This window comes from Pezoporus wallicus, unplaced genomic scaffold, assembly GCF_028554395.1.
Source record: "Pezoporus wallicus isolate ANWC-B61680 ecotype Strahan unplaced genomic scaffold, APGP_CSIRO_Pwel_v1 contig_2908, whole genome shotgun sequence".
In the NCBI taxonomy this organism is placed as follows: domain Eukaryota; kingdom Metazoa; phylum Chordata; class Aves; order Psittaciformes; family Psittacidae; genus Pezoporus; species Pezoporus wallicus.
The window spans coordinates 4,558,809-4,573,097 of NW_026642179.1; the positions used below are offsets into that span (position 1 = coordinate 4,558,809).

Consider the following 14,289-nt stretch of genomic DNA (forward strand, 5'->3'; position numbering starts at 1 on the left):
CTCCTGCATTATCAGGACAAGGCCTGAAGTGCGAGAACATGGTAGTAAAAGAAAAATAGCAATTTAAATATAAGCGTTAAAAAAATAGTAACCAAGCATTAATTTGAAAGGTGCCTCTGTGTAAAATTTCCTGCTTTGGAACAGATGAGGTTTCCAATGTAGCAACTGGTATTTGCTGCTTTGTAAATTCCTCCCTGAACAGAAAGAAAAAAACAACTGGAAAAGTAACTACAATTACAGTGCATTTTACTTAAATTTATTCCTTTTCAGTGACTTTGAATTTGTCCCTGTTTTCAAACAGTATTATACAGCTATTTGAACTGCCAAAGCTATCCAAAAGCTTAAAAAAAAAACAACAAACCCCAACTATGTTTTTTTCCTTCTTCTCTCCTCTACATGAACTGCAATGTGACATTTTGGTGGTGGTACAGACACTAGAATAGCATCCATCTTCTCCTCTTCTTTGTTAGCCCAGTGGGGCTAATGAAAGTCAAAACTTGCTTTCCCTCAACACAGCCACTGCAATTTGTAACCAGACCAGCTTTCCACCCATCATGAGGCTTTCTGAGCACATCCTGCACTCCACCAATGAGGACTATCCTCCAAAGAGCTCAGCCCACACCTAGGCCTCCAAACAAGGAATCAGATTTCAGAAGTGCCCAAGGAAATCTTCACATTTTCTTTCCTGCTTTTTGACATGAAAAATGTAGCCACCAGAAGCAAAGCTCCAAGGGGTTATATTATCTGAAAAATGTAGGTGCTTGTCTAACACCTCATCTACTCAGAGAGTATTGTACAAGCCCATGAATGATGGACACTGGAGAATTTGTCCCTACGCTGTCCTGAGATCAAAGTTGGTAGTAGCCACATTTTGCAGCCCTTCAAATAGGGATTTAGAAGTCATCATTCCTGCAGCAGGTGGAGCTGGGCTGGATAAGGGTACCCGATTCAGATCATTATGATCCTGCAAACTTCAGAAAGGCACCTGGATATTTTGACTCCTCATGCCAACCAGTTTTTCAATCCAGTTTGCTATCAAGAGCTGAGAGAGGGCAGAACTGCTGCTTTTGATGCAATGTGGGTTGATGTCATCTTTGAATGGTCATACACCTACAGCATCAGATTGTCATCAGGTCTCAGAATCACACTTGAAGAAGGAAACAAGTAACTATCAAGTGATTTCTGTTGGAACAAGTCCAGAGGACGCCATGAAGATGATCAGAGGGCTGAAGCACCTCTCCTATGAAGACAGGCAGAGAGAGCTGGGCTTGTTCAGCCTGAATAGGAGAAGGCTCTGAGGAGAGCCTTTGTAGAGCAGCCTTCCAATACCTGAAGGGGGCCTACAAGAAAGCTAGAGGGGGGATTTTTACAAGGGCATGTAATGACAGGACAAGGGGGAATCTCTTTAAACTGACAGAGAGGAGGCTCAGATTAGGTATTAGGAAGTTCTTCACTATGAGGGTGGTGAGACAGTGGAAGAGGTTGCCCAGAGAAATTGTGGCTGCCCCATCCCTGGAAGCTGTCAAGGCCAGGCTGGATGGGGATTGAAGCAACCTGGTCTAGTGGAAGATGTCTGTGCCTATGGTAGGGGGTTTGGTACTGGATGAGCTTTAAGGTCCCTTCCAATCCAAACCATTTTGTGATTCTATGATTCTCATTCCTGGTGGAAATTCAGGTATGTATAAGATCATGAGCTAGCATGTCAGAGGGAAGGGCATTCTCCTCAGGAACAACCAGACCTTGTAAGACAGAAGCTAAAATCCTCTTCTGTGGCCACACTTTACCACAGGGTGGACATTAGGTCAGACACCCTTCAGGCACAGCCTGCCTCCCCTCCCCAGTCACTGAGGCTGCATCACACCTTTATGCTAATGGTACTTTTTGGCCATGTAACATGTGGCAGTTAAATTGCACAGCACTGGCATTTCCAGCAAGGATCACGTACAAAGCTGACGATTTGGCACAAACAGTCCCTGCTGCGGTGACTTCGTCTGGAGCCCTGCTGATCTAGGCAGGGTGCTGTGTCTGATGATTACAGCAAGGGCTTAGGTCAGGACCTTGTCTTCCCAGCACTGCCGACTTACTTAGCCATCTCGTTTGGGTTTTAACTGAGACCTTGAAATTCAGTTTCTTCATCTGCCAGGGGAGGTAAAATATTTCATGACCATATTATGATCTTGCCTGTAGATGCTGTGATACGTTACAGGCTCTATGCATTTAAAGATCCTTCAGTGGAAACATGCATATACAGCTATTAAGTCCATGTTCACAGTAATACCTCAGGCAGAACTTACCAAACACAAGAGAACAGTCTATAGGAGACAGCTTTATTTCAAAGAAAAGAAATGTTTTCATTCTTCCCTTGAAGTAAAGGGAAAACATGTACCCAATGGGAGAAAGTGAGTTCTTCTAACTGCCACTCAAACACAGAAAATTAAAATTATCTATTCTATGTACCATCCAAAAGGACATCTACAGCACCAGAGACATTTTCCCCCATTACATGGATCATACTTACTCTTTCTGGCAATACAGCACTGACAGAACTGGCAATACAGTTGACCAGACAGAACTAGGGAGTTCCTGTAGGTGGAACAGCTGTACATAAGGGTGGAATAACTGTATATCAGGAATGCAATCTTGGCTTTTTTGGACAAAGTTCTTGCAGTGAAAAATGTTTGTCCTGCAAACATAGTGTATTTGTAGAGAAGGTAACAACTGCTTGTGTTGCAGGTGAGTGAAGCATGCTGCGTTGCACAGAATGGTTATGTGAGTGTTGTCTTGCATGCTGGCTTGCAGGTGAGCACCACAGAAAGGTGCTGTGTGAGGATATATGCATCTGTCCCTGCCGTGGGCAAGGTGTAGGGGGAAACGAAGGAATTACTCAATTTTCTGTATTGCAAGGAAAGCAAGAAATCCTATTAAGGATTTATGCTGTTCCAGCAAAACAACTTCCTCACTTGAAGCAGAAGCCAGCTTTTTCATTGTCTTTACTTCACTCATGCTGACAGTGTGTAGTTCATCGGTCAAGCCCAGTGCCTGTGTTGTACTGACAGATTCATCACTAGGAAATGGGTACCAAGCCTCCCAGCTCCTATTCCTGCTCTCGGTCACAATTTCAGTTGCCTTTGAGATGTATTTCCAAGACTCTGAGTGAACAGCCCCTATGTTTGAACACTCATAGAGTGAAAGCAGTTATTATACAAATGGGTTTGAAAACATAGTGATGTGCATGTTCAAAAATACATTGCAGAGAATGTATGTACAGGAGATGTCTGAGAAGACATATGTGCGTGGTGTGTAATAATTACAATATGTTTTCATTTACACAGTATCTCCTCCATGCACAAAGGAATAAAACAAAATGTAACTAAAACCACATATCCTTACAAATAAAGGGAGAGAGACTGTTTCATGCAAAGGTTGAACAAAAAAAAATCTGTTTAATGTCACTTTGGGGATTAGAGGAACTAGAATAAAACAAACATCCAGAACAAACTTTAAGGGGTTGCTTCAGGAAAAGCACGTGTGTGAATGTGTGCCATCACATCTGCATATTCAGTATGTCTTGCTGGAACAGCTCAGGGAAAATAGGAAGCTGAAAATTTTCAGTGTGGGAATTAGATGGAAGAATGTGAACCATTCTAAACAAAACATAGTGAAGTTGCCAGCTGACTTGCTAAAATGCCAGTGTTTTCTAGGATCCCCTGAAACGGAGCTGAGGACTGGCCTTGCCTTTCCGGCAGTGGGTAGGGAGCCAGGAGGTCTGGGCTGTATTCCTGGCCCTGCAACAAACCCAGCATATGACACTGGAAAGTCATTCAGCCCTAAGTTTCCAAAAACTGATTTCATGCCTATACTTCTGGGCACCTAGCGTGAGACCGCCCGAGCTCAAACAGCCAGGGTTTCAAAAACAGTTGAGCCACGGGTACTAACTTCCCATCCATACAGAAGGTACCTTTTGGGGCTCGGTTTCACCACACATGCAACAAGGCTAAAGCAACCCAAAGTGCTGAGAAGCTGCAAGTATTACATGATTACACAGAGCTCTCATTTTGCCAAAGGAGAGGTGCTACATATATGCAAAGGAGTATTATTCAGTTACCTGTTGTTTCTCACATCCTGGCAACCATTCCTGTTCTATAAATAGTTTCACAGGTTTCAGTACATCTTAGGATTTTGGGGTTTGTTTCCTGCTCCAGGGCATCAAGGAATAATCTTACAAAAGGATTCACTGTTCCAAACAGAACATAAGAATACAGACCAGGATTGCTGGCAAAAAGTGTGGAACAACAACACTGACAAGGCTAGGAAAATACTCGATCTCAGGAGTGAAATAGTGGAAAGAAAGCGGCTTTTCCACATAATTTAATCAGCGTGTATGCTGGGGGGGGGGGGGAAGGAGGAAAAGCAGTATTTCTAGCTTACATTTCCCTGTGCACACACATTTCTTATAAAAGTGGGAACCATCTGGATTACAGAAAGCTGTGTTCTCATTGTACATGACAGGGCCTGGTCACACAGGAGCTTCATTTACCTTATACCGTAGGTAAATGATTATTGTGTTTTTTCTGAATGGTATAGAAACAAGTTGAAAGAATTAGCATAAAACGCAGATCTTGTTTTACCTATTTATACTTCCACCTCCAACACCGTGAACTCTGGGCCTTCTTCCCACCCTGTCTGTGTCTGCCCTTAATTTTACCCCCCCATTTTCAGAGAGGCTTTTCAAGCTTTTTGTCAGGCACAGGGAGATAACGTGTTGGTGAATTTCGCAGTTTGAATGAGGTTTTAGAGTGTCCACACATACCCAAGAACAGAAGCAAGAATCAAAGCAGTTTCTGAGAGATACATCCTTTCGCTCCCACTTCTCTGTGCATCCACTGAAATTGCAGCAGATACCTCTCAGAAAATCACAGAAATTTAACACCAATAGTTTCTGCACACTTTTAGGAACAAATTGTTAAAGTAACCTTCCTTGGCCAGAACTAATGGAAATCCTCCATCAGGCATAGAATTGTATTTCATATCTTTATCCCACCTTTCATGTAATACTGTATTTTGTAACTCTCACCCACAGTTTGTGAAGGGCTCTAACTGTGACTCTGAATTTCACAGCATGTTTCCAAAACATTACTGCCCTATTTTTCCATTTTCCTCTAAGAACTTACTTTGAAGCTGATGCTCGCAGAGCAGGTGACATAACTTTGTCCAGTTCTTGTGAACTGCCAATTTTAGAATGCTATTTACTACCTGAAAATGTGCTGGTGGCCACAGTCCAGAAAGGCAGTAATTACTAGTTAAAAGTAATGCCACAGTAATCCATGGGTACAAAAATGTGTGTTTTAAGAACCACACAGCTGCATTTGTACTCTGCCCACAATGCAGTTACCTTCTTGTGAGGTTACCTCTCACAAGAATATATGAATTACCTGCTCCTGGAGCTTGCTCCTGTGGCCCCATGCAAAGCTTGACTGGAGAGGGACAAACTCAAGTATCCATGCCTTTTCTTCCTTGGAGCTTCTGATAGAGAGGTACAAGCAAGAAGCTTCCCTGATAGCCAAATAACCCTTACTTGCAAGCTGGCCAGTACTGCTACATCTGCTCTGACTGCATGGAACCCTGTGGCATAAGGGAGGCTGCACCCATGCTTCTCCAACCTCAGCCAAGGGCCAGAACATCTCCTCCATTCCAGACGGAATGTGCTGGCTGTCAACAGAGCAATACACAAGTGTCTGGCCATCTCTGCTGGGTTTTGGACTAAACAGCTGCTACAGGGGAAGATTTCACAAACCTGCTGCTGTAAAACAGGTACCACACAGCGTGTCAGACACACGTTTCTGCTGGGACTGCAGGGGCTGCCCCTTTTAGATTGAGTTGTAGAGGTCTCAGAGTTCAATCCCGAGGAATGGCTTATGAAAGCGATTACTACCTGAAAGGTCCCTTTGTTTCTGTGCTACTGCTTTTAATAATAACGATTACATCAGATATTTTCTGCCATCTTGATCTTCCTTGGTGCTGCTAATAAAGAAATAACAAAGCTCAACACTTAAAATAGCACCCAATACAATGAACTGCAAGCGCTGAGGTTTGAGATTTTACATGCTGCCCTTTCAGAGCACTTTCCCTTTGATGATTTTTAACCATTGAGGACTGAGCTTCATGTAAGCTACAAGGGGCGTGACATGCATGTCAGTCAGAGAATTGCCTGCAGCCAGGGGCCCAGGTTGTGGCTCTAACCACCAGACAGTCCTGTCCCATAAGAGCAGACGAGACATACATCATAGGTACATGGCATTCAAGTGCAGTTGCCTGGACCATAATGTATTATTTTGGTTCTTCAAGCAATCCTTTTATTTATGCTTGCTTCAATCTGTAACAGCAGCAAGTTACTGACCACTTTAATGGCAAAACTGGGAATATAATCCAGACCTTCCATACTCCAACCATTCCACCTCATATCAGCATAGTTATATCCTTGTTCAGCTACAGACTGACAATCAAAACCTGAAGAAAATGTCCAAATCCCAAAGGCTTAAATATAGAGCTGGAGTCTGCACTGCAACATCAGCTCTGCATTTTGCACCAGCGCCTAACCACATGTTCACAGAACACTGCATTTGAATAAGAAATCCTGACAGCAGGAAACACATAGCAAATCAGAATTACTTTGTGCAGGATAAACCACGTAATCCTAAAATGGAGTCTTGTGTAGCACCTACTGGAGATATGACACCTGCAAAGTACAAGTTTTTTTTATTTTTAAGGAAAGCTTCATAGGGACCTAATCTCCACAACAAAGCTCTGCACGAGAGAGGATCCTGATGTTACAATCACACCTTCCACTAGACCAGGTTGCTCAAAGCCCCATCCAACCTGGCCTTGGAACACTTCCAGGGATGGGGCAGTCACAGCTTCTCTGAGCAACCTGTTCCCATGCCTCACTACCTCATAGTGAAGAATTCTTAGGGTGGTGAGACACTGACATAACCTGCTGACTAGTTAGATTTTATCATCTCTGATCAAAAAAAACCAGATCATGACCAACATGAATTGCAAAGGGAACCCATTCACTTAACAGCCCTATCCTGATTTATGTATGTGTGTATGCATGTACATAGATATGTATATATGCTTATGTATCTAAAATATGCATACTACAAATCTGTTCTGTACAAATCTAAACAGAGATCTTTGTCATGTAATTAGCTGTTGAATTCACAGAAGGGTTCTAGGGGATCTTCTTTGCTTTACAGTCAAGAAAGGAAAGGAACCTCTAACACACCCCAGCACAGGTTCTCTGACACCTTGCTAAGAAAAGGTCTACAGTAGGAGTCAGAAGTCAACTCACTGTGAAATGAAACACTGGTGAGCACCGCACTGTCTCCATGACAAGCTGGCATCCTTATTTTGCTGAGCCATGTCAGATATATGGTGGCTTAGGTGTCAGCAATACAAAAGGACCATTTGGGTCTCATTCATCACAAAAAATGTTCCCCAAATTGACTTTAAAAGAAGTCCCACTAAACCACCTTTAAACCCCATTTAAGACCATGGTTTATACTGGAGTTAGCCGATTTTTTGTGGACATGCTTCCAATCTGATGAAGAGGGTCTGGAAGCCAATTTGTGAAGACCAATTCAAGCCCCCTTGAGTGTGGCCGACAGAACTTGAACCAGTCCCAAAACGGTGTAAGCTGAACTACTCATTAAACCAGATCCATTTCTTTGGAGAGGAGAAATTTCCTCACTACAGCGTTGACTGTGGGGAAATGCTTTAAACTCAGAAGTAATGTAGTGGTGGGCTGGACAAAGGGACTGAAACCCAACATCAGCCAGTCACAGGAAATTAGCTAACGGATTGTGTTAGGTTGCACCCCAAAAGGCACCAGCCTGCAGCTGCTGCAACAGATGAGGGAGGCTGAGGCCACCTATGCCTTTTGCTTTTTTTCAAAGGTGGGAAGTAAAACACCACCATTTAAAATGAAAGCTCAGATCTCCAAAGCTGCCTGCATGTATGAGGACCCCGTTGGGCTCCTACCTCCCCTGTATCCCTTTGATCATCTTAACCATGAGTGGAGCACATAAACCTGAGCTGCTTGTCTGCTCCCAGGCTCTGCGACGTGCGACAGCGCAGCCAGGTAAGGCAGTGGGAGGGGTTGTCCATTCTGGGCACAAGAGAAGGCAAGGTAAGAAGAAGCCAAAGGCCAAGAAGATTCCTGTGGGCAAATTTCCATTCCATGGCTGAAGGCGTGAAAATGCAGAAAGCACAAGGAGAAGAGTGGCAGAAGACAAGGTTGACTAGAGGACGACTCTGTATTTGTAATCTCTTAAATGATTAATTTGAGCCAAAAGTTACCCTGCAATTTGAGAAGAAAAATAGGGACAGACTGAGAGGAGACCTGGTGGATGGATGTTGTGCCTAGCTGTGCAATGAAAGATAAAGGACAGATGATGGTGCAGCTTTATCAGCACAAATTATTTCCAATCACAGAAGCCACAAACAAATGAGTTACGTGGCTCCTCCTGAACCCCTGCCAAGCAAAACTGCCCAGCCTCTGCTGAACACCAGTGTAATTGCGGGGAAAAAAACAGAACAAAACATTTATCTGGCAAGTGCTTTCAAAAAGGGAAAAGGGCTGTTGGGAGCTGCTCAAGGGGCTGGAATGCTGGAGATGGTTCCAGAGGGGACAGAGCAGCCATCAGAGCATATAGAAGGCAGGCGGGGATTTTTAATAAAATGCAGTTTATCGCATGGTGATTACCACCTCCTATTTATACCATATGAGATCATGAAAAACATGGCACATGTTTCCTTACTGCTGGAAACACAAAGTCAACAGAGCAACTATGTGATAAATTGGCTCTTTTCATGTGCTTCTACTTTGTCTTTCTAAACCTCTATTTCCAAACATCTGTCACTTACAAAAAGCGAGTGATAAAAATCTGCTAAAAAATAATTTACGTGCCCCCCCCCCCCCCCCCAAAAAAAAACCCAAAAAACCAGCCCCATGGTAGATTAGAATTCTGAGTCCAAATTCCAGGGCTGTTCCATTTAACCTGCATATCTTCCTTGTTCACAAGGCAGCACAGACACGCAAAGTATGTAATACATAAGAAAGCGGACTTCAGGGTCTCCAGAAAATGCTTCATCTGCTCCTAACCTTTGCATATTACACATAACAGGCATTACAGACACAACGTGCTAAGACATAAAGTATTTCAGGTAAGCTTTTATGCCTTAAAGAGCACGCCTTTCCTCATTCCCCCTCAAGCATGGTTTGAAGGTGAAAGGCTTAGAGAGAGGAAATACCACATTATTTCCATGGCTAAGATTCTGAAGTCGAATTTGGGATAATATGGTAAAAGACTTCATTAGCACTCTCTCAGAATGACTTGTATAACTTGCTTGTAGCTTTGCCAGTTATGAGTAATCACTGAGATACACCAACACCACCTTTGTACCACATTCCTTTCACACGCTGCCTGATGTCTACCGGACTTGGGCTTCTTGTAAGCAATCCTGCTGTCTTCAGCAAAGCACGAGGCAAGTCAATGCAGCCTGTGAGATGTCACACCTTTCACCCACTCCTCACTTCATGGAAATTCTCCTTTTCAGTTGTGATGCTCTATGACTGCTCTGAGCATAGCAGATCTGCAGCGTGGCTGCTTAGCAAAATCTTTTGTCTCTAATCTTTTTCTTATGAACCCAATGGTTAACCATCTCCCCCTGACAGCACAAAACTAAATAAAGATAATTCATACTGGGTGGCACCCCAATACAGCATCTGTGTGGATACAGCTCCACAATCATTAAAACCAGGTCTACACATTGCTGTATCACCCAGGAGTACAGATTTGATCGGGATCAGGCCAAGGCACATGATCATGCTTCTGCTGAATGAGCCAGAGCGCGCAATATGGAGCCAACGCCAATCTTACACTGGCTGTATGCCAGGCACAAGGGTGCAGACGATACCTGATCTGGCTGGAGTTGTGTACAGTGACACCTGATCCAGCATAAAGTCTGCTAGTAAAAAGTTAACCTGTCAAAAACTCCTTGAATTAACTCAAGCAGGCAGAGTGAATGAATACCACCAGGTCAGCGCTTCACATCACGCGGCCACCCCATTTTTGAGCCAATAATAGGAACTGTACTGCTTGCTTTCCTGTGGTGCCAAACCACAGCCTGATGTCAAGAGTGATGCTTATATGCACAGGGATCTCATTGCAGGACCAGGGCCTCAGAGCCCTTCAACTTGCCTTGCCTCCCACTTACAGTTAGAAGGGAAATAAAAAAGCAGAGCGAAATCTAAGCATTTAACCTCTAAGTAGTCAAGAGTCTACAAATGCAGAATCTGTACATGAAGATGGCGCCACGGATGTTTCTGTAGCAGATAAATTTAGATGATGATTAAAATAGAGCCTATTCCTTCAGGTTAATGAAAACCTCACTACAGAAAACACATCAGTAACGACGATGATTTTGATAGAATTTTAGTAATCCAAACTGTATTAAAAATGCACACTGTTGTGTTGAACAAATGTGAACATTATTTTGGCACAGAAAGGCAGTCCTGCTCTTTGAAACTGCTTAGAAAAGCCTTACCTGATCTCTGGTAGAACTTAATCCATTTTTAACACTGCTGCAACACTTCCCAGTGTTGAAACATGCACAGTTACCATTACACAAGGCTACAGACACATAGAAAATGGGAATCTCAAACATTCTGTCTTGAAATTGCTGGAAATCAATGGAAATTGCCTGGTTTACATGAGTATTTCAGCTGTTTTCAGAGCTAGTTAAATGAGCCCATTAGCTGAAAGCCATTTTCAGATTTTTTTCCATTTTCCATTGCAGAGTCCCTAAAATGGTCCGCCCGGAGGTCTAGCAACCTTGATGGTTACCCACATATGCAAGCTATCTACAGCCATGCTTCTATCTCTCCGGCAGGGATGCCTAGACAGGATGTTCCCAAATACTGGTCCTCAGGGCCATCGCATGGTCTAAAGGCCAAGCCACAGATCACAACAGCCTGCACTCTGAAGGGCACAAGCAAGGCCACAGCCTGCTTTCCGCCTCTCCTACTGTGCAGCATCATGAGCCAGTGTTCCTCCTCGCCGGGCTCCCCAGACTGCTGCGGGGTTTGTTCACCAGCCGGCCCTTCGCAAACCCCAACACCACCATGGGTTCTTGGGGAGTGGGTGAGGCAGGAAGCGTGAAGCGGGGTGCCCCGGCTGGACCGTGGTGCGGGGCTGGCTGACGCGGGGCATCCCTCGCCCAGGAGGGGACGAGGCGTCCGAGGGTGACAAGGCGGCGCCCAACCACGGCTTCTCTACACCGACAGGGCGGGAAGGGCGCTAGCTACGTGCTCCGGCGGCGCTCGGTGGGTGCCTTGGGCGGAGGCCTGCTCTCTGCAGGCAGCCCCGGCGGGCAGCGGGGTGCCGCCGCGGCGCAGCAACGGTTAACGGCGGAGCGCAGCGAATAGGCCGCGCTGTTTCCAGGGCGACGGCTCGGAGTGTTCCGGATCGTACCATTGCGCACGCGGCGCGGGGGGGGTGACAAGGGGGAACGACGGGGGAAGTGGCGCTGCCGCCGCCAGGCCCGGCCCCGCGCCGCCTCGTCTCTCTCTCCCCCTCCCTCCCTCCCTCCTCCTTCCCCCCCCGCCTCGCCGCGCCTCCTCCCCCTCCCGCCCGGCCGGAGCGCGGCGCCGGGGCCCAGCAGCGAGCGGCGCGCGGCGGAGCGGAGCAGGCGGCCGGCGGCGGCCGGGCCTGGAGCGGAGGAGTCGGTACCGGCGGCGGGGCGGGCCGGGCCGGGCCGGCGCGACTCCCTGCCCTCGCTGGCTTCTCGCCGCAGCGGGATGTGGGCGGCCCGGGGCCGCGGGCTGTGAGCAGCGGCAGCGCGGAGACAAAGGGAGGCGGTGGGGCTCGGCGGCCGGCACCAGGGACGGAGAGCAGGGACCGCCACCGCCGCCGGGGCGCACCCGCCCGCCTGCCGGGAGGCGGCACGATGCGGCACGGGGCGGCGCGGCGGCAGCAGCGCGGCGGCAACAGCGGGGCGGCCCGCCTGGCGCGGCGGTAGAAGCAGCGGCGGCCGCAGGGCTTGGGGCCGGGCCGGCGGTCGCGCAGCAGCGTCTCCCGCGGGCCGGGCCGGGCCGCGCCGCCCGGACCGGGCCGGCGATGTGAGGGGCGGCGGCGGCGAGGAGGAGCGCGGTACGGCGCGGAGCAGAGCGGAAGGCGGGCGGGCCCCGAACGGAAGCGGGCCGGGCCCGGCGGCGAGGAGGAGCGCGGCGCCGGCGGGGGCGGCCGGGCGCGGGCGTGCGATGGAAACGCACATCTCGTGCCTGTTCCCCGAGCTGCTGGCCATGATCTTCGGGTACCTGGAGGTGCGGGACAAGGGCCGCGCGGCGCAGGTGTGCACGGCCTGGCGGGACGCCGCCTACCACCGCTCGGTGTGGCGGGGCGTGGAGGCCAAGCTGCACCTGCGCCGCGCCAACCCCTCGCTCTTCCCCAGCCTGGCGGCGCGGGGCATCCGGCGGGTGCAGATCCTGTCGCTGCGGCGCAGCCTGAGCTACGTGATCCAGGGCATGGCGGACATCGAGAGCCTCAACCTCAGCGGCTGCTACAACCTCACCGACAACGGGCTGGGCCACGCCTTCGTGGCGGAGATCAGCTCCCTGCGCTCGCTCAACCTGAGCCTCTGCAAGCAGATCACGGACAGCAGCCTGGGACGCATCGCCCAGTACCTCAAGGGCCTCGAGGTGCTCGAGCTGGGGGGCTGCAGCAACATCACCAACACTGGGCTCCTCCTCATTGCCTGGGGCCTGCAGCGCCTCAAGAGCCTCAACCTGCGCTCCTGCCGGCACCTCTCCGACGTGGGCATCGGGCACCTGGCGGGCATGACGCGCAGCGCGGCAGAGGGCTGTCTGGGCCTGGAGCAGCTCACGCTGCAGGACTGCCAAAAGCTCAGCGACCTCTCGCTAAAGCACCTGGCCCGCGGGCTGGGCCGCCTCCGCCAGCTCAACCTCAGCTTCTGTGGGGGCATCTCGGACGCGGGGCTGCTGCACCTGTCGCACATGAGCAGCCTGCGCAGCCTCAACCTGCGCTCTTGTGACAACATCAGTGACACGGGCATCATGCATCTGGCCATGGGCAGCCTGCGGCTGTCCGGCCTTGACGTCTCCTTCTGCGACAAGGTGGGGGACCAGAGCCTAGCCTACATCGCACAGGGCCTGGATGGGCTGCGCTCTCTCTCCCTCTGCTCCTGCCACATTAGCGATGAGGGCATCAACCGCATGGTGCGACAGATGCACGGGCTCCGCACCCTCAACATCGGCCAGTGCGTCCGCATCACTGACAAGGGCCTGGAGCTCATCGCCGAACACCTCAGCCAGCTCACGGGCATTGATCTCTATGGCTGCACCCGCATTACCAAGCGGGGCTTGGAGCGCATCACCCAGCTGCCCTGCCTCAAGGTGCTCAACCTGGGACTTTGGGAAATGACTGAGAGCGAGAAGGTCAGGTGAGAGCAGGGGGGTGCCCCGAGACCTCCATCTCTTCTGGAGGGACTCACTGACTGAGTGACTGACTGCTGCAATGGAGGAGAGAAAGAGAGAGAGGGGCACGCACAGAGCCATGCTACCCACGCACCCTGGCACCAGAGGAACGTAGAGAAAGAGAGTATATCCTCAGCCCTTCTGTGCTGCCTACCTACCCTTGCTCTGGAGGAGGAAGGGGGGGGGGGGGGGGGCAGGAGGAGAGAGAGAAAGCACCTATCCTTTTTCCAGGTCATGCCTCCAGCTCTACACTGGGGAGACAGAGCTCCCCCCCTCCCCCACAGCATCCTTCCCTGCAGAAGAGGTAGAATGCACTGGGGCTAGAGACACCCCTCTTTATCCCCACTCCCTGATTCCATCCCCTCGTGCACTAAGGATGGATAAAGAAAGATCCTTTTTCTGCCGTGTATTCAGAATAGATTATTTTTGGTTTATATAAAGGAGAGTGGGAATGGAGATGGGAACAACAACAGCAGGAAAGGCTTCCTAGCTACACTTATGTACTCAGCCACCCAGTCATCCTGCACTGGGCACAGACACAGCTTTTGGTAAAATAACCATTCCACCTCTGCGCTTGCCCCTCCCCTGTCAGCTGGGAATTGTAACAGAAATACTGCTCCCTAGGTACATTGAAATTTTTTTTTTTAATGATTATTATTTTTTGTTTTTCAAAAATCTGTTTTCAATCTCCAGTTCCATGTTATTCTCTGCTGTGGGTGGATACAACCTTCCAC

The 14,289-nt window shown here is 48.8% G+C and overlaps 2 protein-coding genes across 4 annotated transcripts in view; one reads left to right on the forward strand and one right to left on the reverse strand.

Moving 5' to 3' along the window:
* Nucleotides 1–14,289, reverse strand: part of WNT5B (Wnt family member 5B) — a 73,911-nt gene that overhangs the window by 25,594 nt on the left and 34,028 nt on the right. The window contains exon 1 of one of the 3 annotated variants that reach the window (XM_057428033.1): nt 10,609–11,020. The exons of the other annotated variants lie outside the window; for them this stretch is intronic. Within the exon in view, the coding sequence (XP_057284016.1) occupies nt 10,609–10,728 (120 nt within the window). The 5' untranslated portion in view covers nt 10,729–11,020. Of the gene's footprint in view, nt 1–10,608; nt 11,021–14,289 lie in introns of those variants that run through there. 3 annotated transcript variants of the gene reach the window in all.
* Nucleotides 12,176–13,859, forward strand: FBXL14 (F-box and leucine rich repeat protein 14). Its single transcript, XM_057428036.1, has one exon. It carries the CDS (start codon nt 12,323–12,325, stop codon nt 13,523–13,525), a length of 1,203 nt encoding a protein of 400 aa, XP_057284019.1. The 5' UTR covers nt 12,176–12,322; the 3' UTR covers nt 13,526–13,859.

Excerpts from the sequence above, each read along its gene's own strand:
- FBXL14 (XM_057428036.1), top strand. The coding sequence starts at position 12,323 with ATGGAAACGCACATCTCGTGCCTGTTCCCCGAGCTGCTGGCCATGATC.